At 42.8% G+C, this 25,300-nt stretch overlaps 3 protein-coding genes across 5 annotated transcripts in view; 1 reads left to right on the plus strand and 2 right to left on the minus strand.

Moving 5' to 3' along the window:
* Window positions 1–24,187, minus strand: part of LOC141916827 (cystatin-B-like) — a 63,716-nt gene extending 39,529 nt beyond the window's left edge. Inside the window, exon 1 of the mRNA XM_074809641.1 lies at window positions 21,724–24,187. Coding sequence (XP_074665742.1) covers window positions 21,724–21,780 — 57 coding nt within the window. The 5' untranslated portion in view covers window positions 21,781–24,187. The remainder of the gene's footprint in view (window positions 1–21,723) is intronic.
* MIX23 (mitochondrial matrix import factor 23) lies at window positions 185–10,898 on the minus strand. 2 transcript variants are annotated; one of them, XR_012621189.1, is made up of 6 exons: window positions 10,813–10,898; window positions 9,830–9,955; window positions 9,149–9,295; window positions 5,532–5,591; window positions 2,037–2,150; window positions 185–1,823 (listed from the first exon to the last, which is right to left on the minus strand). XR_012621189.1 is itself a non-coding variant. In XM_074809610.1 (5 exons), exons 1-5 carry the CDS (start codon window positions 10,861–10,863, stop codon window positions 2,100–2,102), a joined length of 435 nt encoding a protein of 144 aa, XP_074665711.1. In that variant the 5' UTR covers window positions 10,864–10,898; the 3' UTR covers window positions 1,857–2,099. The 2 variants fall into 2 exon arrangements, 1 of the variants encoding a protein (XP_074665711.1); XM_074809610.1 differs by lacking the exon at window positions 185–1,823 and having other exon boundaries at window positions 1,857–2,150.
* FAM162A (family with sequence similarity 162 member A) lies at window positions 10,991–19,791 on the plus strand. 2 transcript variants are annotated; one of them, XM_074809587.1, is made up of 5 exons: window positions 10,991–11,169; window positions 12,125–12,250; window positions 14,558–14,666; window positions 17,822–17,930; window positions 19,537–19,791. In XM_074809587.1, exons 1-5 carry the CDS (start codon window positions 11,154–11,156, stop codon window positions 19,630–19,632), a joined length of 456 nt encoding a protein of 151 aa, XP_074665688.1. In that variant the 5' UTR covers window positions 10,991–11,153; the 3' UTR covers window positions 19,633–19,791. The 2 variants fall into 2 exon arrangements, with proteins under 2 accessions (XP_074665688.1, XP_074665696.1); XM_074809595.1 differs by lacking the exon at window positions 10,991–11,169 and adding an exon at window positions 11,486–11,653.
* Window positions 24,188–25,300: the final 1,113 nt, after the last annotated feature.

Consider the following 25,300-nt stretch of genomic DNA (forward strand, 5'->3'; position numbering starts at 1 on the left):
ATGTTGGGGTTGGTTTTTTTTTTTTTTTTCCTCCATAGTTCTCATAAGAAGTGCTAGGCTGGTCTACTGCAAAAAAAAAAAAAAAAAATCTGTGTATGTATCACACATCCACTTCACAGGTCATTTTCACAGCATCTGCTTAAGTGAAGAAGTTTTCCCACAACAGCTGAGCAAACATCTGGATGGACAGAGGAGGACAATGATTAATTCTCATTACAATCTTTAGTTTCTACAGATATACAATACAAGCTTAAATTTCAAGAGCAGTGATGCCAACTCTATACACGCCAGCAGAAGTTTCTATCATACAACTGGCTTAAAAGGAGAATTTGTCCCTGCAGTTGTAGATCCAAGCCCTGGAGAGAACAAATATTTTAGACACCTATATTAGAGGTCAGTATTTGAAATCAAAACTAACTGTTCTCAACAACTCATTAGTGGACCACCTCCTGTGGAAACTAGGTTACTGGCAATTCAGCCCACAGTTCTGAGCAGTATTTGATTTCCACTTTGAGGTTACACAATTACAAGAATTTAACCACTGAAGAACAAATATGCTTTCTGCTTTCAGAGTTGCAGAAAAATGACGAGAATACTTCAAGAGTGAGAAGAGCGCTCCAACTGGAGTAAAGTTCTGCTTAGAGCAGTTGCAGTACCTTGGGAAAAAAAGGGAAAAAAATGAAGTTTGAACATTAGGATTTACATCCTCGAAGACTTAAAATAAATTTCTACCTCGTTCTCAAAGAAAAGTGAGAATAAATGACTTCACTGCCTAAAAATAAAGGCCACCAAGTAGTCCAAGTCTCTACTGGACAAAGAACTATAAAATAGATGATGCTGAACAGAGTTTAGTCAGCTTTCAGTAACACAGGTACGTTCCTCCATTTACTTCCCACCTCCCATACATGCACAGCTTTTAGGGAAATAAGAGTATAGAGTATATAGTCATTTCAGTGCCATTACTGAATTCCAAAGTGTTTGCAAGATAAGGCCTGTATTTTTAAGGCTCTGTTCAAGTTCAATGGTTCTTAAAGACTTATCACTAAGTAGTAAAACAGCTAGCAACAAAGCAGTAATGTAACAGCCAGCAACCAAGCAGACCTTGTCATTTGACTGTCAGCCAATTAGCGTGAGTAAAAAATAAAGGTATGATTATAGCAATTCCGCTTTCCTCCTACTTATCTGCTTTTAAACGCTGTGTTACTTCAGGGGTGTTGCATTAAAGCTTTCTAAATACACCACTGTGGCCAGAATCAACAGGATCAGATATACACAGCTATTTTCTCAGTTCAAATACAATTCACCTGTAGAAGGATCAGCTGTTTTCTCAGTTAAAATGCAATTCACCTATAGAATTAATTATAAAGGTTCATAAAGAGGGACAAAAATGGGGCCACCAGATAGTTAACTGTCTCATTCCCGAATGAGACATATCTTTATCACCAACCCAAAGTGGTTTTAATTGACACCATGTTCCCTATTTAAAGAAAAAATCCAGAACTTGGTAACACAGACCAAAGGCCAGCATGCAACAGACGCTGCCTGTCAGTTTTGTGGGAAAATGGCAAACCTGTATCCACATGCAACTCTGAACCAGCGCTGCTAGTGCTGAGTAGTTCAGAACAACGCCGGTAGCTTCTTACTTTCAGGGATGCTGAATCTACGCTTGCTGATCATTCTGTAATTTTTACCTCTTTTCAGATTTTAGTTGGTTATTTGCACAAACACGCCACGTTCGCTGATAGTTTAGCAAGCACCAGTTCAGGGCTCGTCCCTGCTCAGAGCTGGTTTTCACACTTTTTTCCCCTTTAGGACTGCTGAAGCTGTAGAAATTCAAGAAAGATGCCAGTTTCGCATTCCATTTGAAAATTATTTTAATACTATAAAACTCATTTGTTCACATATTTTGTACAAAAGATGAGTTGTTTTCTCTTAATTACAGGAGAATCATTTCAACCTTGATATTTCAGCTAAGTAGGTCCAAAACAAAATAAGACTGGGTTCTGCTGGTTCTGGAGGGTCCCAATACAGCTCACCCAAGGTCTCTTTCCAGTTTGGCTCTCATGGTTATGGACCACCTTGATGGAAAATACCCCACATCATTGACTCTTCGGAGGCTTGTAGTGAATTCGGCAACGCTCATTAAATACCTGAGACACCAAAACAGAAGAGCAAAAGCAAATCAGCCCTCATCCAGGAGATGAGCAGAACTTCAGAGCTAGTTCAGGCAACTACCTCCTCGCACAGCGCCCATCTCAAGCTGCCCAGCCCTGCCGTACCAATACATGGTACTTACCAAGGCATCTGTCTCCATTCACCTTCTCTCCCGGCTTTAGTGAATCCAGAGTTTGCAGCCTGATGCTGGGGGACTGCACAGCACTAAAAGTGTTCTCCCTCAGATAAGGCAGGCTTATAATCCTGGTAGTCTGTCATCCTCAAAGATGATAATGCCTTTTTTTTTTTTTTTTGAAGTGGAAGGCTCCTGACCAGCTGTGTTCTGTTAAATTCAATCTGGCATTTAAATTTGGACACTGTATTCTTCTCTTTCCTGAGCAAACGCATTTTACATTGTTGTGACAGCTAAGAAGAGGTGCAAGGGCTCTCGAAAGCCAGGTTTGCACTTTTACTTATCTAACCACAGGTGCTGATGCTGTCAGCCCTCCTATTGCAAAGGGCACACTGCTCTCACCTCTGGCAGCTTCCTGGGTAAAATTTAGGACACGGAACTAGAGACTGAACTGCAGGCCTTGTCAAGCAGACTGCTTACCCTAAGAAAATGTGACTATTTAAAGTAAGGCAGTCTGAATCAAAAGCACAACACATAGGCTCCACAAAAGTTACAGGTGCTCTTTACAAGCGATTTTGGCTCCAAACTTTGTCCAGCGCACGTCCTGAAAAGCGACACGAGCACCACCTAGCACCAAGTGGAGGCACTGGCAGTTATTAGTTGCCCCACCAGCACTCCTGCAAGAGCAGGAGTTTTGCCGAGCTGTCCAGGGACTTTTCAGATCCAAATGCCTGTGATCTTCAGGATATCAAGTTTCATGAACTCTCCCACTGGCTTCATGTGCAAAGTGAGTGGTCTTGTAATTTTGGGGAAGTTATGCATCACTTTATATATTTTAAACTGTATCTTCCTAGAATCTTCTACAGCTCACCTCCTTATTCAGAGTTCAGAGCATATGGCAACTTCAGCAAAAGTGAAGTTTGGAGCATGCATTAGTTTTAGCACTGATTCTTAAAAATTTTTGAGTAATTTTCAACTTATTTTCAAATTTAATTTACTTTAAGAAACAGACACATATTAAAAACTGCTTCATATTGCAGAAAACAAAAGTTGTGATACAGTTTCTTTCACACACACGCAGCCAGCCTGTCCCATTACGTTACCACATGCAATGGACACCTCTGGAAGAGTTAAGAGCATGTAAAGGTCTGAGATCAGATAAGCGATAGAGGAAACTGTAGAAATTAAGAGCCACAAAGGGTTCCCATTCAGAAACATTTTAATACTAAGCAAATTGCACCACTCTTGTCCATTGTCTGTCAGACATTTTAAGGGCGTATATGTCTTAAAGGGCATTCTAAGACACCATAAGGGACTCTCGCATCAAACAACAAACCAGCTTGCTGTCATGAAAACTTTTAAAGCATCTTTAACAATGACTCTGCAGCCTGTGGAAGATCAATACTGCAATCTTACTAACCACCTCCTACTTTTAGGATCACTGACCCACAGATCTCAGTGTGTTAGTCAGGCCACTTAACTCCATCAGTCTACCTGGGAAATGCTACGCTAATTTTTCAGACAGGAAAAACAGTGTCTGAGAAACCTTAACATTCGTGTTACTCTGCAGAAGTTTGATTCTGCTGTCTTTTACGTATTAATACAAAACACTGCAATGACAAACTCCACTGTGGAGGTGCTGTACAGGGACTAACGCAAGTGTCTTGTTTTGGAAGTCAATTCCTTGTTTGGTATCAGCCAAACAAAATTCCACTGCATGCATTTCTATAAAGCAGCATCTTTCTGTATGCCACTATTGCAACAGCTACCCACAGTGTGTGTTTGAAAATAACTGTTTCCTGATCAGATTTTTCCAATCACTTTTCAGTTGGTTAGGGTTAATGTAAATATATAAGTGTACTTTCCAATTAAAAGTCTGCAACAGTAAAATAGAGTGCAGTTCCTCACCTGCAAACCAATAACCACTTCCATGTAACATACTGCATTCAGTTCACAACTATGGTTCTAATTCCTTCCGTGACATATTTTTACAGGCAGCTAAATGCTCAAATATCCCTGCACCATGCATACCTCACCGTTTATAAACTCTCCAACTCCATCTTCAGAAAAAATTAGATATTTCTGTCACTAGCAAAAGCTTAATGCACCTACAGGAAATTATTGGCATCAGTGCTAAGTTTAGTGCCAATTCTGAGCTTCAGAATGAAGACAGAGGCAGCTGTTGTCCCCCTAGAGCAGAGTCACCATAAAATATTTGCCACTGGTAACCTGCAGCATGTTGTTAAGGCTGTGGCGCTGCTTAGTCGTATCTGAGCTGGTTTAAAATTAATTAAGCTTAAGAGCATGATTAGCTTTTTCAGACAATACAAAGGTAGTACTGATGGCAAAACATACCTGGACAACCATATAAATTCTCATCTAATCAGCCTGCATTGAGCTCTACTGTGGTGACTAGACCTCCAAGAATACACAAGACTTAAAGCTGTATTGCCTTTACACTGATGCAATCTAGGGGACTAAAATCCTGAAGTAGAGATTAAAAAGAGAGCTGCAGCTAGTACTAGCTATTCGTAAAAATCCTTTTTGCATTTAGAGAGGGCAAGAGGTTCTCTACACAGTACTGAAAGCTCTGAAAAGCTGCAACAAACCAGAAGAGGATGCTAGATGTGAAATGCTGCAGTGACAGAATACAGCCACCTCAGAATTTAAGCTCAGTGTTAAAATCACTTTGTAACAAGACAGTGGCTGGGGCCATCAATCCAGAGGGTGATCTGCCCCCTCTGTTGACACAGGAGAGCAACAGCAAGCCTGCCCCTTGCACCAGGGAGCATCAGCCTGGACCTGCAGAAGCTCTATCAGGAAAAGGTTCAACTTCTACAGCCCCACCCTCCTCTGGCCTCTGCTCAGAAGCACGATCATTACCAAACACGGACAAATTTGAACGACTCATCACTCCAACATTGTTAGAGACCCAGCAAAGCTTTTCAGACAGGGCCACCACAGAAGTCTACAGAGTCCTTAGCTACTAGGCAAGAGGAGAAAGGGAGTACTCCACAGTCCTTCCTCCCCTCTAAATCAGATGCTTTTCTTTTCTTTGCAGTGCAGCTGAAAAGCTTTGATCTCTGCATCCAGAACTGGGAAAATGACTGACCTAAAACGTTTTCCCCAGCACTGCCCTCCCCTATTTCTAATTAACCTGCCTCATAAGGTACCAGTCCCACATCTCCAGTGCAGGACTGTCTGTCAGGACAGAACATCATGGCTATTTTAAATGACTGAGTACCTTCCAGCTTCTGTCGTTTACCACTTCTTCAACATTCAGCTCCGACTGCATCAGTTTCAACTGCAGAAAGTAACAGAAAGAGGGTTATTGTCAAACAGGCCTCCCTGCAGCCGTCATTATTTACTACAGTGGCAACTTTCTAGACCACAACCCCAGGACCAGCTGCATGTCCCCTCCGATGGTGCAAAATGAAGGGCACGATGTGTAATCCTCCTGAAAGCCTGGCCAATACTCGGGGAGACCGAAGTCTGCAAGGGCATGGTGAAGGCAGACTTGCCATGCAAGCCTGGCAGAGGTAGCTCCTGATTACTAACGCTCTGTTCTTAAATATTGCCCGTCAAGATTTGCCAGCAATTAACTGATTAACGTTGATGGCTTCACAGACAAAAATAACTACACTTAATTCAAGCACTCGGCACAGGGAATGCCAGTGCTGGGGTTAGCTCTGCAGCCCTGAGTTGTCAATTCCTCCACACAGGCATTATTAGAGTAGTATAGGGAGCTGCCAACAAAGCTAGGACTGAACACAGACCTCAGATTCTGGATTTAAAATTAAGATCATAAAGAGAGCTTCTCTGCTTCCTTTGCGGTCTATTCTGTGCACTGACCAAAAAAGGGTCTACAAGAACAGACCACGTATGTTCACGCTATCTGAACCAGTTAATGTTATGTGATCACAGTAGGACAAATCAGGTTTACACAGATGCAAAAGCTCCGGCAAGAGCTACCACAATGCACAGTTCCTCAGCACTCACTCAATCCATGAGAAATCCCTTTGTTTTGCACCCATTAGAAATTCCAAGGGGCTGGTGTGACAGTTGTGTTCAGGTGACCTGTGGTAATTTAACCCTGCCACAAGGCCCTGAAGCAATAGTAGGAGATATAAGAACCATCTGCCATTTTTTCCTACATTTAGGATGTACTTTTGTTGGAGTCTTTAACGCAACAGACTGACGATCGGAGTTTATCCATTTCAAAGACATGGTTCCAATTAGAGTTGGTGAACAGAGGTGCAAGCCAAGACAGCAATCCCATCAAAAACCTTCCAAGTAAGATGTCCAGACACACAGAGCTACTACAGTTGGTGGATGGACTTTTACCTACTCAACAGGACTTCAAACTGTTTGAAATAACAACCCAGCATCCACAGAGAGACTAGATGACCAGGACTAGTCTCTATGAAATAACCCAGAAGATCCCTGGCAGTTCAGAGAAAGGTTTTTCCTGCTGGAGGATGTGAATAGGTTTATAATCATCTGGACTGTCACATTAATTGCCTTTGACACCAAGCCTAAGTAAAACTACTATTTTAGCCTTTTCCTCAGAGTTACAGACCTAAACACCAATATAGCATCAATCAACATGGCTACAGAGGAGGATTTGTTGTTGTTTCTAAAATATACTCTGACATTTTAACAAGTTTTCCTAACTCACTTGATAAAGCTAATAATCACGATACTGTATGTTTTGGATTTCCAGAATTTATTTGGTTGGATATTTTGACACTTCATTCAAGTAAAGATGATAAAAAATTAATACGATAATCCAGTGATGTGTTAATGTAAGCGGATTCAAACAATTGGCTGCCAGACTGACACTACTCCAAGTTTTCTTATTCAGTGACCTCAAAGTAATAATTTTGGATGAAGTCCTCCAATATGTACCATTAGCAGGGTAACAGAAACACAAATAACAAGAGAAACCAGCTCAGTATCGCAACCAAGTGAATATACATTTGAAATGCATAATCTTAAATGTAGGATGTGTTCTATCAAGATAGGTTATTTGAGCTGTAGGAAAAACAGAAAAACAACTTTCACACAAGAACCAAAAAAAAAAAAAAGCGGGGGACTACACCTCATAAAGTCCAACTGCAAATTTGAGGCCATCTCATCAAAAGATTTCTGGGATGTTTCCAAATCATGGATTGCTTTTAACATTTGAGATTACCTCCAATTATTAAACATTATCACTGTGATCCTCCTCATGGTTTCAGTGATAGGTTTTGGGCTCAATAATTAAACGATTTAAAGAACTGGCTCTGCAAACAAAATTTGTAGAAAATACTAAGCTACCATTCTAGTTTTCCAAACTAATAGGGATGCTTGTTAGCAGTTCCACAAGTGAAGCTTTAAGAATAAAACCACTTGCCTGTCACCTGCTTCCTTAAATCTGAGCTCGTGACAGAGCACTTCTCTGAAGAGCACATGAACAAACAGTTCACTCACGCAGTGCCCGGGAAAAATCAGATGTTTGAGTTCAAATCATCCCCTCAGGAAACTCTTTTACTACAACTGCATCAGCATCCAGCTGCTCTTTGAAACGGGGGCTACAACAGGCTCCTCTTGGAAGTACGTGGTAAGTGGATTTTTGAGGTAGTTCAGCACCGCAAAAGCAACATTTCAAGACCCATCTCCAAGTCTTGTAGTACTGCAGCAGGGAAAGCCACGCCCAGGATACAGGACCATATATATGTATATATTTATATAAATGATGGTGGGATGTCTGGCTGTTATGAGAAGAACTCAGTGTTACATTGGAAACGCGAAGTTTAGAAACCCTAGTTAAGATAGTCCTCAACAGAGGAAGGCTCACTAAACTGCTGAACACAGACACACCTAGCCAGCATATGCAAAAAAAGTAATAAGCTTATTTAATACGTGCTGCAAGCATACAGTGTGGAAAAAAACGTAAAGTAAACACGAGCCATGAGGAGCAGGTCTGGAAGAGAAATCAATGGAACAGTTCACGTCCCTGCTAATCTCTGCTCCTAGAGCTACACACGTGGTATCCTTTCCCCTATAAAGGAGGCCCTGGAATGAGGAAAAAGAACTTCAGTGGGGTTCCCTTCTCCAATTCTGATCCTCCATCTAGATCACCTCTGTTCACCTCTGGTTTTCATCCAGAGGCCAGAAGGTTGAGAGGACGTTTGCACATTAAAATGCCTTCTGTAAACCCAGAAGTCTCTCTCACACCATCACAAGGTACTCAAAAAAATTAATCCAAGAAATACTAAACAATAAAGAAAGCTGGTTAAGTGGATTTCAAGGTTGCCTGGCAGCTCCACATAGAGGACAGAAACTCCAATTAATACGCCAAGTAAGAACGATGCTTCTCAGGGCAACAATGAAAAGGGACAGTTTTAAGGCTGCGTAACCACGTGGTGCAAGAAACATATATAAAAGCCGTATTTCATTATCTTCTGGTGTTTGCATCTTGGCACTCATACCTGCTGTTTGCAGACATACTAGTTTGACAAGATCTCAAGAAGGCAAAATGAACCTTCAGGCATTTTGAAAGGACTAAGCAAGCCCCAGGTGGGGCTAAGTGGTGTCAGTCGGTGAAGGTTAGAGCCACCACGGGGAAACACACGTGTTTGTCTACGGCATTTGTGTCATAGGATCTCCAAAAATGCTCCACTTGCAGGGCAAAAGCAGCTCTGTTTTGAGGGCTAGGGCACATGGTTGTTACAAACCCAGCCAACGAGAGCCTTGGAAAAGACTGGCTGAGTCAGTCGGAGTCCCCTTCAGGTTGTCTCCATCACACTGGTCTTTCTGCTTGGGAAACACACCCTCTTCTTCCTCTCTAAGTGATCTCTCAAAAGCTCCACCACTCACCTTTGTCTGCTCTTTCCTGAGTTGCTTTAATAATGCTACGTCATCCTGGGCCTTTTCCCTCTCTTCTCTGAGAGTTTTCACTACACTGGAAGTCTGAGCGATGCAGTTTTTGATGATTCTCTCTCTGCTGGTGTGAGCATCCATCAACTAAGTGGGGAGAGAAAGAAAGTCACAACAACTCAGCAGAGAGTAAAAACCTCCGAGTTACAAGTTAAAAGAGAGACTTTCTAAAGTCAAGGTGTTGCTGTGCCTATAGAAATCCCTTTGACTCTATAATCTGCATGTTGAAAGCGACACTGCTTTGAGCAGCAGCTACCAACGTGATCCAAAGTCCAAGATACAAACGAGGAGGAGTCCTGCAAAGTAGCAGGAAAAGCGTGCTAGCACCCATTTCTAAAAGAAAGGAGTGGACTGGGCCGACACCATCCACTGAAGCCTGAAGCACACCTGGAAGGCTCGGTACTGCAGCACAAATAAGTTCCCTGCGTGGTTTTAAACCGAAGTAGCTGTTACACGCACGTGGTTTAGGTGCGTAGAGAAGTCGAGCATGTCAGTTAACAGATACATGAGGCACGATCTATCAAGACAGTGGTTTTCTTAGAAACTGAGGAGGCTTTACTGGCCACTGCACATAACAAAACCCCAGGAAGGGAGCTGGAAGTCAGAGGAGCACACACTCACAGACTGGTACAGCTCTTTACACGTCTGGCTGGCATCAATCTTCCCCACAAAGGAAGCTGTCGGGATCGTAGTGTTTAATTCGTGGACAATTCTGTCATCGATCGTCCTCATCACCCTGAGCAACTCCTGTATAAAAAAAAAAAAAAAAATTGCTTATATCTCTGAGAAAAGCCTACTACAAAAAAAAAAAAAAAAAAAAAACCAAAAAACCAACGCAATTGCATGAGTCTTTTAATAGAAAACTATGTAGATTGCTTACAAACAGCAGAAAACCCCCCACCAAACAAACAATTTCCACGTGCAGGAGTACCTGCTGCAAACCAACTCGTTTCCTTAGCAGCCAAGGCCAGAGGTGGGGAGAGGACTAGTCAGTGCCGATTAACTACCACCCCCTGAAGTCCCCCGGCCCCGCCGCAGCAGCCGGGCCCTGCTCGCCCCGGTTCCCTCAGGACACCCGCCCGCGCTACCGCCAGGCCGGGGGGCCGCTGTCCAGGGCCCCATCCCCACCCGGGAACGCTTCGAGGCGGGAAACCGGGCACGACCTGCAGCAGGACGGTAACTCCGACTGCAAAACCGCCTTTTTTTTGTGGGGCAAGATATTTGAGAAACAGGCCAGTTGCCTCCGCCGAGGTGGACCCTGCTCACGCCGCCGGAGACACGCGTGGTACTTCACACCATGAAGCCGCCCACGGAGGTTCCCACACCGCGGGCTCCCAGGAAGGAGCCCCGAGAGGGGGATCCCCCGCCCCGCTCCCTGCCCGAGAGGGCCCCGCGCTTCCGCCGTGGGACGTGAGGGGAAGGCCGGGCCCTGCCCCCTCCTCGCCGCCGCCGCTGCATCCCGACCATTGCGGGGAGGGGTGACCTCGCCACTCTCCCTCGGGGCCGCGCGGTGGCGGCAGGAGCGCGCCGGACGCTGGCAGGCGGCGGAAGCGAGCCCGACCCCCGCCCTCCCCGCCCCTCCGCCCCGGCCCCACGCGGGTTACCTGGAACTCGGCGAAGTCCTCGCAGCTCGCCGCTCCGCTGGGCGCCGCCATATTGGAAAAGCCGAGGCCCGCGGCGGCGGCCAATCCAGCGGCGAGGCGGGATGACGGGCGGGGCGGGGGGCGGGGCCTTGATGGAGCTGCGGGGCGGGCTCCGGCGGCCCCCTCAGAGGCGGGCCCGGGCCGCAGCGCGCCGGGGCCGGCCGAGGTGCGGGGTCCGCGAGTTCCACCGCTCCTCTCCAATCGCAGGCCCGGGGCGGAGCGCGGCGCCGGCCCAGCGGTGACATTGAGGGGCGCCGGGCCGGGCCGAGGCCGCGCGTTCCGCCGGGGCGTGAGGCTGCGCCATGTGGGGCCGCGCCGGTGAGTGACTGCGCCGGGCCCGAGCCCCGGGAGGCTCCGGGACACGGGCTGCCCGCCGGTTCGCCCTCTCCCCAGTAAGGCGGTGGGCGAGGCGGCGTTGTCAACCCCGAGGCGGCCTAGCGGTTTTTTTTTTTTTAAAAAAAAAGATTTCTGCCTTTTTTGCCTTCTCTGAGGACCTTGAAAAGGGTTTGGTTTCGTTGCGGTGGGGGGGTCGCCTATAAATGTAAATTTATCTTTTTCAGAGCTGGAATGCATTATGCCTAGAAAATAAAGGGCAACAGTTCCTCATAGGAGAGACCTTTTCAGCCAGCATAAAGAAGAAAAAGAACTCGCTTGATATTTCTAAAAGGGCCCTTTTACCTTACAAAGTTGTTTTTTGCTCCCTCGGAATTTTTTCATCATATTAATTGATCTGTTACAAGCTCGCTCTTGAGAGTATGTTTTCATATATACGGTGCCCTGTCCTTTTCTAATACACTAAACAGTAGGTATCTCCGTACGGCAAGATTCTGCTTTTTTGGCTTATTTCTTGACTCTGTCAAGTCTGTGACTTGCTTTTGGGATGTGGCAAGATTGGTAGAATAATGGTGTGCGGTCCTTGAAATAGCACTGTCCAAAGTATATCTGAAGCATGTAAATAGATAAGTTCCTTGAAATTGTCACATGCATTGTGTTTTTAAAATTGCTTGTAGGCTGTAATCGTGCATTCCTGTTTTTCTCAATAAGGTTAACGGGCAAGCTCAAGTCATAACTTATAGATAAGCTTTAATTTCTTTGGTAGGCTCTGTTACAACTAAATCTGTTGTTTCTTGATAATATTAGATTTGTACCTATTGTTTTTCTTTCTTCTTGTGTTTAAGAAGCCCCAAACACTTCCATTTAAAAGCTAGTATTCTCACTTTCCACTATTCTGTGTTAGATTTGGCTCTGTTGCATCCTCTGCTTTCTCTTCCAGATAGGGCTGTTAAACTGCTGGGAAGAAATATTCCCTCAATTCTGAGGATGACTAAAGGAGTGGATCCGAAGATAAGCAGAAGGCTTTGTATTAAACCCCAGGAAGAAGGTCAACTTCAGCCAAGAAGTAAGAGTTTTTGATAATGATCATGCTATGTTTCATGCCACAAAATACTTAGATATGCAGGCTGCAATCATCTGAACAGGAATTTTCGGCTGATGTAGATGCTAATGTCCCTGATTTTGTGAGAGAGAATTCTCATCTTTATACTGAAAAACTCAGCATTAAATTTAGCAATAAAATCTTGGGTTTTAACAAAGCTAGGGGCCAGTATTTCTTCTTGTGACAATAACACAGCTTTTGCTTTGTAGTAGGTCACTGGTATCTTATCTGACATGCAGTCTTACATTGAGGCTCTTCAGCTGTGCTCTAGAACTGACTGTTCAACCCCAGAGTAAACTGTCGATGTCTAGGAATGTCGGATGAGCTAAAATAACGTCTGCAGTTTTTCATAGTACAACCAGCTGCAGCTGTTCACAAAATTGAATGTGCCCAGCAGAAGAGAGTCAGTCTGAATTGTTGGGTTGGTTCATGTTTGAAGGTGGAGTTGGTCAGGTAAAGCTCAGGCCATGAAACAGTGTTTCACTATATATGGGACAGTTAGGATGCTCTAATCAGGCTTACTGTGTAATAAGTTCCTGTCATGGCCTACCGATGCTAGATAAAAGGAGCATACAAATGTGAAGCATTTTGCATGCTTCTGTCTTAAAAACATCATGCAGCTGTACTGGGTAACAGCAAAGCTCCTCCTAACAGCGCGGTGTCTCCAGTAGTGGCCAGTAAAGGAGTTCCCTTACATTTCTGTGAAGACTAGTAGGAATGGTGACCTACTGCAAGTATCTAAGGAAGAGGGCAAACATAACATAGTGTTTCTCCCCTACACTGCTGTCCCAGCGGTGGCATCTTTGTGCTCAGTAGTCCTCACTGGATTTTTCTTTCATAAATTTGCCCAGTCTCTTGAGCCTGGATGTATTTTTAGCATCCACATTCTCCAAGAAGGAATTCCTCAGCTGAACCGTGCTGTGAGAAAACAAGTACAGTCTTGTCTTTGTTTTTGAACCTGATGCATTCTTTTTTTCAGTCTGATGTTCCTTTATTCAGTACCCTTTCCAAAGCAGGACTTGTTCCTTATAACCCACGCTCCCAATATCACTTCTGATTCTGGTGTCCTCTGTTGTGCTGAGGGGAGCTTCAATTACTGCTTTTCCAGGCCAAAGGCTCTCAATCAGTGATACTGTTTCTTATATGGTGGCCATTCTATACCTGTGGCCATCCTTACCAATTTTCTCTGTGCCCGTTCTATTCCAACTATTTCCGAGATGAGGGATCAGTATTTCACGTGCTTTCCAAAATGCTGGAGTCACGGTTTTATCCAACAGCATAATAATGCTTTTGTGTTGGCCTGTGTTCCTAATCATTGCTAGTAATGCTGTTTCCCTTTCTGACTATTACTGAACATTTTGCCAAAATCTATGAAACCCTGAGGACTTACTCCTCAGCAGTAATGGTTAGGTTAGAGTCTGTCATTTGTACGTGAACTGGAATTGCTTCCTCTTTATATACGTGGGGTTTCACTGGCCATCTCATTAACTCAGGATTCTGAAGCCCTGTGGCTCTTTGCGCTTAGCCCTCTTCTTTGTTTTTGAATAACTTAGTGTTGTCAGCAAACTGTATATCCACCCCACTTCCTAGATAATTCATGAATTCACGAGACAGCACACATCCATACAGGTTACCTCCCATTGTTTTTAAAAAAAAAAAAAAAAAAAAGCTGTCTATCTTTGCACTTTGTTTGCTAGATTTTCATGGTATGCTTTGTATGGAAACCTTCCCCTATTACATTCTCAATATTTTGTATATGGAGTTTGAAAGACTGAGCTGAAAACTGAGGGTCTGCTCTTTGCCTATGGTCATCTGTTTGTTTATACCCCCAGATAAGATAAAATCTTACACTGCCTGGAAAAGTTAACATTTTGTGATGTAATGGTGCAGCATATTGGCTTGTTTGTAGAAGTTCCATTTGATTTTTATTTTTTTCTAAACTAATTTAAATGTAATAGGAAAACTGTATCATAGCACCTTAGGAAGCTTAGATGCTGGAGCAGGTTATGCAGATTTATAGAGCTACAAATATACAGGTCTTGGGCAAGCTTTGGCTTTCCCTACCTGGCCTCAGTTTAATCAATATTTACAGGTTTGTTAATCTGACGGTGATATACTTTTTGTTCCCTAACCAACTCTAGCAATCACACTTAAAATTCTGCATTGCTCTTCCTAACTGGTTGCATTACACCTGTGGCAATTCAGCTTCTCTGACTGTTGTTTTTGGTGGTTGTTTGTTTTTGTTTGTGCGTTTTGTTGGATTTTTTTTAGGTCGGTCTCCTTTGAGGGTGCCTGGACACAAGCCTACAGACTGGGAGAAAAGGTTTTTGTTGTGGGCAGGCCATTTCAAAAAACCAGAAGATATACCAGAGACTGTCTCGTAAGTGCCAGTTTTGAAGCTGTAAAAGAGACATTGTCTACACAGGAATAAGTTACTTGAACGCAAGTCCAGAATAACTTTTCTTCAATGGAATTGGTTTTCACAGCTGAAAATTTTTAACGCTGCTGTGTTTGGTGTATCGTCTTGTAGATGAGATGACCTGAGCAATTCTCTTTTGCTGAGGTAATATATCCCTTTGGCTTTTTTTCTGAAGGGATGACTAGCATTTATAAGTTGTTTCATTAGAAAAACATCACAAACAAGTTTATACTCTTCTCTCCCAATCAGAAAAGCTTTTTGCAAATGTTAGTGCAAGCATTTTCTAGCATTTTTCTTTATATGTCAGTCTCCCATTGTGTGAAACTTTCATGATGTAGGTATAAAATAACTGAAACTCATTTAAAAATATCTATTAATGAATGTCTAGAGGGCATGGGCCAACTTTCTTTACTCTTGGAATTTAAACTGACAGTGGAAATACACAGTCAAAATTTCCCTGTTGCTGGTGGAGTGCAAACGGCAGTGCTTTGCCCTGTGTGAAAAGTAGAAAATAAAACTGGATGTTCTAGCTTGCCTGTCTAAGGTGAAGATCAAACTTAACAACAACAGGCAATTATTAGTTTAAAAAACATTCCTGGTGGTAGTATAGTTATCTTTTAAAACATGCTTGTAATACTTTTAGATATATTTATTTATTTAAATTAAAAAGATAGAGTAAATCTTGTACTACTTGGGTAAAGAAACTATGTAGCTGCCTTCTAAAAGATACTCTTATTTGTTTGGATGTACTGTATGGGAATTGAAAATCCACCCGTGTATCTTGAGTTTCTTCTAAATGTATCTCAATGGATAAATATTGTAAAAACAAATTCTTCAATGTTGTATTGAATCGTTTTTCTTAAAAATACATTTGAAATACATAAAGGCATACATTATTAAAATCTATAGTCAGTTCATATATTTTTGCATATCAAACACTTGTTATGAGTGTTTTTAAGAAAACAGCGGAGTGATTGAAGCCATTTCAATGGTTTATTGAAAGGACAAACCGACTTCTGATAAAAGCTGACCATTTTTGCAAGTGCATAGGGGATTCTTGTTTTTATTTAGGCAAATAGTTCACTCAAAGCTGAGAAGACAATTGAGAACTATAAAAGCACAAAAGCTCATTTTCCAGTTCTGAGCTGAATTAAGAGTGGGTTGTAAGGGCTTGTGATAGAACTCAATAATCTTGCAAGATGTGGTGATCAGAAGTAACTCATTTATTAAACAAACGTTAATCTTAGCCACTGAATTGATTTAAAATGCAAACCGTGTTCAGGTAACTACCTTTTCCTCTTGTGTATTCTAACACATCTAAGGTACTTCAAAAAATACCTAAAAGTTTTTAAATCTTATTTCTGTGCATTTCAGCTTAATTGCAGTCTGCACCCAAGTTGTTCGTTGCAGATTATTAGCAAAAACAATTAACCTGGAAGCTAAATGTAGCTATTAGTTTCACGGTAGATGGATGTGTTCCCTATGATCAGAAATCTTGTACTCTGATCGATATTCTGAAACAGTGATCAAATCACTTGCCCTCCTCTTGAAAAACAGTAGCAAAACTCTCTTCAGTTCTTGGGTCCCATGCAATTTACCTTGTTGAACTATCATGGATCCTTCAGTATCTTTTCTTCCTCCAAGTATAAGGGTGAAAATGTCAGAAGATTCCATATTCACTCACATTTGTGTACAGTGATAATTTCCCAGTTCCATTAAATCCACTGCCCATGTTAGTTTTGAGGTTTAATTATGTAGTTTGATGCATTTATTCTTTCATCCCATAATGTTGATGCTTTTCTAGTCATTTGTAACTTTGTAATGTGCCAAGTTTAATCAGTGAGAAATGTTAAGACATCCTTGAGAAGGGAGTCAACTGCTCTAAATTCTGCAAGGGGAGTTAAATATATAGGGTTATTGTGGAAAGCACATCTAAAAGCATTATGCTTCATTGGCCCTTCTTGCATTGGTATCTCTAATATGAACTTTAACTGCAACTGAGATGTCATTTGGATACAATGATAATTTTCAGATGACCTAACATGATTTTTTTTGTTTTAACTCATCCCATGTACAGCTGGAATGCTTTAGTAACTGATAGTCTTCTTGTGGAAGACTTCTGGTTTTTAAAAGGTAACAGTAGACTAGGCAACAGGTTTCCCAAAGGAGTAGTATAGCTACTGGTGTGGCTAGATAAGCCCCCTAAAATAAAAAAAAAATAAAAATTTAAAGGAGTCCTCTGTCCAAAGCTGATGTTGGAAAGCTTACAACCCTCCATGCCTCCTGAGTTTCTTAGGAAAACAGATTACTTGAAGACTATTTACTCTAGCAGGAGGGAAGTGGTAACCACTGCTCTTTTACCAAGTCCTATTCAGAATTTCTGAGCAGTATTACCTTCAGCAGCCAGCGTGTAATCTGTAGCACTATCAAATCCTGTAGTAGAGGAAGCGTTCTTGCTGGAAAATAGACTGCATCATAAATGAAACTATTCTAAAGTTCAGGCAGAAAGAATTGCTAAGCTGTGATAATGCTTCCTTCCACCCAAGAAACTCCAACTGTTATGTATTTTATTCCTGCTGACAAATGGTTTTTACCATGCTTTGCCACTGAGGGAAAATGCATGTTTTACAATGTTAACTACACCACAGTTCTAATATGGATGGAGTGTTCCCTGGCTTTGCAGATATTGGAAGGTGGTAGTGAGCACAGAGGGAGCTGACATGAAGAAAAACATCATATTAGTAAAACTATCCCTCTCTTCTTCCTGTCCTCTCCATAGTGAACATACGTACTTAAATAGTGCAGCCTTCCTCCTCTGCATTGCAGTCAGGTGGTCTGGAAAGGCACTATGGTCTCTTAACAATTCAATACCCAAAGTTAAAAATATTGGGTTTTTTTCCAACTGCGAGAGGAACGCATTTGTGACCAAGTATCTCCCAAGGTAGCTGGGGATCAGCCTTTCCCATTCTTGTAGAATCTTTTTGTGAAAAGAGCCAAGTACCATTAGCATTGTATGAAACTGTATAGATAGCACGCTAGGAGAAATTAAACAATTAGCCAGATGATTTATTTGGGTGTCTGATAATGAGTCTGTTCTTTTATTATTATTTCTTGAGGATTGAAACAATCAGAGCAGCAAAGACCACACTGCGTGTGAAGTTCAGCTACGTAATGATTGTCTTGACAATAGTGGGATGCATAGTCATGGTGATTAAAGGGAAGCAGGTAAGTGCAGATTTTTGGCTGGCGAGTGCAAATCAGTCTTCACATAAACTTCTCAGTCCCTCCTGTGGATTTTTAGTATTGTTTTGTTTGGGTTTGTGGGCTGGGGTCTTTTTTCATTTTATCACTGAGCAGAAATTAAAAATAAGTCCTCCCAGAAGTGACCCTCATTGATTAATTCCCAAGTCAGAAAAGGGTGATGGCACTGTTAGACAGCATACACTTCCCTTAAAAGGAAAAAAGAAAACTTCTTTTCTCAGTGCAATACTGAATTTTAGCTTATGTTGGTTTAACCCCTTAATTTTGCTGACGGGCTGCCAGAGTTCAAAAGGAAAGAGCACCTTCTGTTGTGAGGATCTGGTAGGCAGGTAAATGCTCCTTGGGCCCTACTACAAATGCCTCTCTACACACTGCAACACTCTAGAATCAATATAATGGAAATAGCAAATGAGTATGTTTCTCCACAGACAGACTTGGTAATTCTTAAAAGTCTTTTTAAACAGTGACGCGATGGTCAGTAATAATTCTGTGCCCTTTGCGTTAGAAAATAGTCTTTCTTGAGTGTGGATGGAACGAGTTTCCCCAAATTATCATTTGTTGAATTGAAAAACTTTCGGAGAAAAGCTCCCACGTCCTGAGGTGCTGAACATCCTTCACTGGTGTAGAATTTGGCAAGACGCCGAAGAAGTTCAGCACATGGCAGAATTAGGTCTACGATTTAATTTGCATCATATGAAGAGAGTAAGCGTAAAGTTAAGATTCCAAGTGCAGCAATGGTTAGTCATGCTTTAATTTTATGTGTTTTTTAACACAGTTGGTGAACTATTAACCTTGAGGTATTTCTATAAAGAAGCAAGGAGCGCTTTGTGCGTACTGAAGCCAAGCTAAAACCTCTCAGCAGCATTACTCTTAAAATCAAGGAATGTGAATATAATCTGTGCAGACTGTCATGTTACTTTGGATAAAAAGCACAGTGGTAACAGAAAAAGAGTCCACTACATTCTTCTAAGCATGACTGGAAGCAGAAAACCCTCAGCTTAAAGCATCTATATGGGCAGAAACTTATTTGTATGCTGCCTTTCTCTGAAGCAGTTCTTCTGATGACATTAATGTTCAGATCTTGTTTCTATAGACCACTAAGTGTCCAGAGAAACCTTAAAACTAGTAACAGGGTCTCAACCCCAGCACTGTGAACTGTTGAAGTGTCAAGTGACGTTTCTGTCAGCATTTGCCTATCAAAATGAAAAGGATGCAGCACTCTGGAGCAAAACAGTGGAAAGGTTTTTCCCTGACTTTAGCAGAAGAGATCAAACACTGACAATTAAATTAATGACCAGATTAATGACCAGTATTAAACGCTGACCAGAAGCACAGAATGTATCTCCTAGTGCCTTAACAAAAAGGTTTAATTTATTCCCAGAGAAGCAATGAGTTTTAAGCCAAAATTGTCTCTGGATGTTTTAACACTCTCTCTCTTCCTGGCATTAAAGTTGACAGAACTGTGCCTTGGTAAGGACAGGCCAGGTATTTTGTAAGCTATTGATTCAAGTTTCATCTCTGTGGTCCTTTAGGTGACAATTACTGCTCTTGCTTTGTCACTATGTTGTAGGCTGTGAAAAGGCATGAATCTCTCACAAGCATGAACTTGGAGAAGAAAGCTCAATGGAGGGAGGAAGCTACTCGGAGCACATCTGCTAAACCTTAGAGGAGGACATGAAGAGACCAAGGACGGGGGAAGAAAACCTGAGTCCTTTTCAAGCACTGGAAGGAGGATATAGTTACATCTGTCCTGTATGTTAGTTCTGTACTCTCATGTTCGAGAATGAATACAGGATCTTGTAATCAATAAAACCAGAAATACCTATTTTCTTTTCCTAACAACCTCCCCTTTCTGCCAAACTCTCCTCTTCAGGGTTAGCAGAACAGGACAAGTGAGCAAACTAATAAACAGAAGAGTTGTTTCCCACATGTGCCATGCACTAGACTAGGCATCTTTTAAAAGACCGCAGGAGCTGGACCTGAATTCTTCATACCAATCTCCTTTAGGAACTCTTACGCTCTTACTTACAAGAAGACAACTGGGACACAAAAGGACAGCCCGTTAGGTTTCTGCTTGTACATCCATACTTGCACCAACAAAACACCTTCACTGGGCAGTCATCTGCTAGCACTGACTATCTGGGGTTCCTTCAAGGCCCCTCCAGTAAGAATGGTGCTGTATGTAGTCTATATTGTTACTGGGGATATACTGGCTTCAGATATTCCATATGTTCCTCTTTGTGCAAGACAATTCTATAGGGAGCCCTTGGGTCAAGAATAATTGTATGACCTGCATTAACATCACTAAAATGATCAGTTATTAGAAAAATCTGCTTACCTGTTCTAGGTCCAGTATATTCTGGCTGCATTTGTGTAAGTGAAGAATCACTTTTGGTGAAGAACTGCCCTTTAATGAAAAGAGGAGGGAGGTAGACAGTGAAGTGTCGTTCCTAAGCACCAGTGTGTTGCAAATGACAATCTACGGTTTTTACACCAGAGCTGGCTCTGATGAGCAAATGTCCAAGGTAAGGGAACAGAGATGACTATTTTGAGGAATACTGAGCAACAGCTTCAACCTCTGCTATCAGATTTACTATTTAGAAGCACATGAGTATGAGAAAGTCAATCAGGCATTTCTGCTCTCTGCTGCAGAGTTCTTTTTTCCAAGCCTTTTAGATTTATTTGCATTTTCCCCCCTTTAAGTCGTCATCTGTGCTTTCATGATACAAGCCCACTTAAAGATCATCCACCTCAAGTTTTAAAAGCAGCAGACTCAGTAATACCTGCAAAGAACAACTCCCAACAGTCCTATTTCTGGCATTCATCCCAGAGGAGTCACTTACTGTTCACACTGAACAGCTTGCAGCAACTGGAGACAGTATTTTTCCTCCTTTCAGTTCATTTAGAAGGAAATGCAGACTGGAACTGTCAGGACTGCTCAAAACTCTGTTCTTTCACAGGGCTGCCTGCTAACTGGCCCTGGGGACTCCAGATTTAGTCAAGATTTAGTTTATGAACTTCTGATACTGGGAGGCAGATTATTTTTCTTGAAACTTTCCTGATTATTTTTGTTGTACTACTAAAAATTAGTCCTATTGCTGAATAAGTTAAAAGCCCTACCAAAGTGCAGGGTAAATCTTGTCTTTATACCTGGAAAAGAGAAGCAGTAAGGTATGTAGTGCAGTCCTCTCTAGCACTTTGTGCTTTAAGAGCTAGAAAATAGCTGCTGCAGTCCATCTTTCTATGAATTGTATTTCTGGGTACCACTATTGACAAGATCTAACCAATCAAACAAGCTGTGCAGTCATTCCACCACAGAAGTTGCAGCCTTCAGGTGATGCCACATCTGTCATCAGTCACAGATTCATCGAGGTTGGAAAAGACCCTGAAGATCATCCAGTCCAACCATTAACCTCACACTGACCGTTCTCAACTCCACCAGATCCCTCAGCGCTGGGTCAACCCAACTCTTCAACCCCTCCAGGGATGGGGACTCCCCCCCTGCCCTGGGCAGCCCATTCCAACGCCCAACAACCCCTTCTGGAAAGAAATACTTCTTAAGAGCCAGTCTGACCCTGCCCTGGCGCAGCTTGAGGCCATTCCCTCTTGTTCTATTGCTTGTTACTTGGTTCAAGAGACTCAACCCCCCTCTCTGCACCCTCCTTTCAGGGAGTTGTAGAGGGCCATGAGGTCTCCCCTCAGCCTCCTCTTCTCCAGACTAAACCCCCCCAGTTCCCTCAGCCGCTCCCTATCAGACCTGTGCTCCAGACCCTGCACCAGCTCCGTTGCCCTTCTCTGGACACGCTCGAGTCATTCAATGTCCTTTTTGTAGTGAGGGGCCCAAAACTGGACCCAGTAATCGAGGTGCGGCCTCACCAGTGCCAAGTACAGGGGTAAGATCCCTTCCCTGTCCCTGCTGGCCACGCTAGTGCTGATACAAGCCAGGATACCATTGGCCTTCTGTCTGTCTCTGTAATCATTGCAAGTATGCCGTCAGTTAAGCAGAGCAGGCTACCACAGATGTGTCCACTCATTTAGTGCTGAATGCAAGTCACACTTAATTCCACCGCAGGTATGTGAACGGATCTTCTGTGCCAGCTCTGGTTCTTTGCCACACCAGTAGGCGCACAGGTGGGAACCAAAAAAAAAATCTTCCCAGGTTGTGTGCCTGCGCTCATGTATGTATTTAATGAGAACAAAAAGGAGACTGTTCAAACTACTTCAGGTTACCATGAAGAGAAACTTGTGATGTGATTTATGCTTGGTGACTGCAGAGCTTAAAACCACGCATCTCAAAAGTATCCCCCTTTCAATAAGCGCCTCTGAGTGCACTCTGTTCATGGAACTGGGAGGTACCTCATCTAGTTTTGTAAATAAAACTATACAGACTCATGCAGCTGGTAAAGTCTTTCAAATAAAAACATGTAAAATATCACTTAGAAAGCAAAACCTCAGAGCAGCAACGGTCGCCAGTTTTTCATTTTACTTAAATTTCTATAAGCCTTATGCCATTAACTGAAAAATTGAACTCTGGTTCAGTGATTTGACAAAAGCTCCATGTAGAAATCACATATCCTTTCCTCTGTCACTCTGATATCGCCACCATTTCAGTATCTCCCATAAAAACTGCATTGCTGCACACCCTGTGTTTTCTTTCAGCTTCCACGTAGGCTCCAGAGTCTCAAATAAAAGCCTGAGCCACTGGGCTTTGTGCTGTCTCCAGCTCACTCCCAACCACTGCAGTATTTTCTTTGCAAGTAGTTGGGTCCTAGAAAAATGACGTAAACCTTTCTCAGGGAGGCAACAAAAGAAACCACCTCTTTCCTAGTGTGATGGCTTCCAAAAAAGCACTTCTAAACACAGACAATGGTTAAAAAACCAGCACACGTTTCTGGCCTAAGCAGCCAATCTAGCTGACTGGAACTTCTTAATACACCTCGGATCACCTAATGAGCTCACAGCTTTAGCCTACAGACTTTTAACAGTGCCTGATGGAGAGGAACATAATAAGCCCTTAACCAGTATTTAATTTTCTTTCTCTCCTTTGGTCTGCAATAGCATTCATGTTTATTCAAAAAAGTCAGATTATCTATCCTATACCATACGCCATATCACTGTACCTGTTACAGAGGCAACTGAAAGCTCCTAATGCAACGGTCAATCCAACAATTCGAACAGTGCCTCCAAAGAGCATGCAGGATCCCTACGGACGTGGCCATAGCAGTACACAAAGAGGTTTGTCTATTTTTCTGCTAAGATTCAGAAGCAAAGAAATCATACTAAAGCTGGCCCAGAGAGGCAAACTGCCCAGAGGTAAGCCAGCTGTTCTGGAAATCCTGGGAGAAGCAGAGAGGTGTATTACCGGGAGCACTGTCACATGTAGGACCAGGTGGTGCAATCTGGTTCTTCAACAGCCTCAGTGCCGACAGTTAAAAGAAACGCAGGTTCAAGAACACGGAGGTTTTCCGGGGTCACTGCCTTCCTCCCTTCCTTTAAGATCAAGTGAAGGGACTTTGACCACCAGTACTTGGTTCGCATCAAGGAACCAACAGAGGAATTTAAGAATAGGCCGAAGTCTCTAAGCAGCAGTTGCCTCAAATGATTGTTTGCGTGTGTGGTGTCTTCCAAGGAGTCCCAAGCACCGGTCCTAGCTTAGTTACTGAGCTCTCAATAAGCTTCTGCCCCATCATCTGTTGTATCCTCCTGAATCCAAGAGAGTGGCTCTGCCTGCCACGTTCCACTGGGAACTTTACCGACAGAAAGAACAATAGCCCCTGTTCACCGCCCCAGCAAATACGCAACTTAAAAAGCATTATAAGTCTGTGGACAGGACTGCTGGATAGCAACTCCGGGCAGTCCTGCATCTTCTTTTCTCTAACACCCAGTTTAAAATTAGACACTGTTAAAACCTGAGTGTCATAGTTCCACCTCGTTACTGACGCGGTAATAAGAACTCACGAGATTCCTGGTTCTCACTAATCACAGAATCATCGAGGTTGGAAAAGACCCTGAAGATCATCCAGTCCAACCATTAACCTCACACTGACCGTTCTCAACTCCACCAGATCCCTCAGCGCTGGGTCAACCCGACTCTTCAACCCCTCCAGGGATGGGGACTCCACCCCTGCCCTGGGCAGCCCATTCCAACGCCCAACAACCCCTTCTGCAAAGAAATACTTCCTAAGAGCCAGTCTGACCCTGCCCTGGTGCAGCTTGAGGCCATTCCCTCTTGTCCTGGCGCTTGTTCCTTGGTTCAAGAGACTCATCCCCCCTCTCTGCACCCTCCTTTCAGGGAGTTGTAGAGGGCAATGAGGTCTCCCCTCAGCCTCCTCCAGACTAAACCTCCCCAGTTCCCTCAGCCACTCCTCAATCTCTTCACCTTAGCAGCCTGTGGGGCTTTTGCAAGGTGCTTAGATTGAATCTCCACAAGCAGACAGAAACAAATGTGTTCATCTCAATTTTTAGGATAAGGGAAGAAGAAAATAAGTGAGATCACTTTTCTGGCACTACTCACTGCATGGCAGAGCTAAGAGAACCCAAGAACTCCAACAGCTCCCTGGCCTATCCTCTACACATGAGACCACGCTGCCTCCTACTTACACACAAAACAAGAACTGATTATTCAAAACACAGTGTGACCTTCACAGAAGTGGAAGCTAGAGGCGTTCCCTGAGATAGGTCCTGTCTGAGCAGCAGCACATCCTTCAGGAAAGCAGAGAATACTGGTTTCAATGTTTCTAGCACAGGACATAACCCTTGTTACTCTCATGTCAGTCTAAAAAAGTGCCTCGTTTCTCATCGGAATGGAACTTACAACCTTTTTACAGTTCTTGCTGTTTCCAATTTTTTTTGCATCCTTTAACCGCTGATAGCAACACTGAGAGTGTTCCTGTAAAAAACTGTTTCACCAATGCCAAATATAAAGTTAATATAAATTCTCCATTTATACTAAAGATTTCTTTTTGTACCTGTGAGCATTACACACAGAATCATGTTAGGAAGCAGTGTTCAAGCGATAATGTGTAACAATCCTCATAATCTTTCAACGGCACTTTTCCTCCAAAACAGAGTCCTTCACCTGTGGCCTGAATGTTATTTATTAGACGGGTAACGTTACACTACACATTTGGCTCTATTAAAATGCAAATATTTTACTTGCCCTTGGCTTACAAAGTAATTCTGATCAGTCTGTATCAGTGAGCTGTTCTTTTCGTAATTCACAAGTCTGATCTCCCTTCCGTACTCATAATTTGCAGCCTTTGTTAGAAGTAGGTTTTGTTTCTTTTCAGCCTATTAACAAGGCTGAGTAAAGCAAGGCCAGGAACTGGTGGCTG

The sequence above is a fragment of the Strix aluco genome, chromosome 2 (assembly GCF_031877795.1).
Source record: "Strix aluco isolate bStrAlu1 chromosome 2, bStrAlu1.hap1, whole genome shotgun sequence".
Classification (NCBI taxonomy): domain Eukaryota; kingdom Metazoa; phylum Chordata; class Aves; order Strigiformes; family Strigidae; genus Strix; species Strix aluco.

Coding starts and splice junctions, on each gene's coding strand:
- MIX23 (XM_074809610.1), bottom strand. CDS start 10,863: ATGGCGGCGCCCAGCGGAGCGGCGAGCTGCGAGGACTTCGCCGAGTTC. Junction 9,296..9,829: donor GTAAAGAGCTGTACCAGTCT/GTGAGTGTGTGC, acceptor CTCCCCACTTAG/TTGATGGATGCTCACACCAG. Junction 5,592..9,148: donor TCAGGAAAGAGCAGACAAAG/GTGAGTGGTGGA, acceptor TACTTTCTGCAG/TTGAAACTGATGCAGTCGGA.
- FAM162A (XM_074809587.1), top strand. Junction 14,667..17,821: donor GATATACCAGAGACTGTCTC/GTAAGTGCCAGT, acceptor TTATTTCTTGAG/GATTGAAACAATCAGAGCAG. Junction 17,931..19,536: donor TGGTGATTAAAGGGAAGCAG/GTAAGTGCAGAT, acceptor ACTATGTTGTAG/GCTGTGAAAAGGCATGAATC.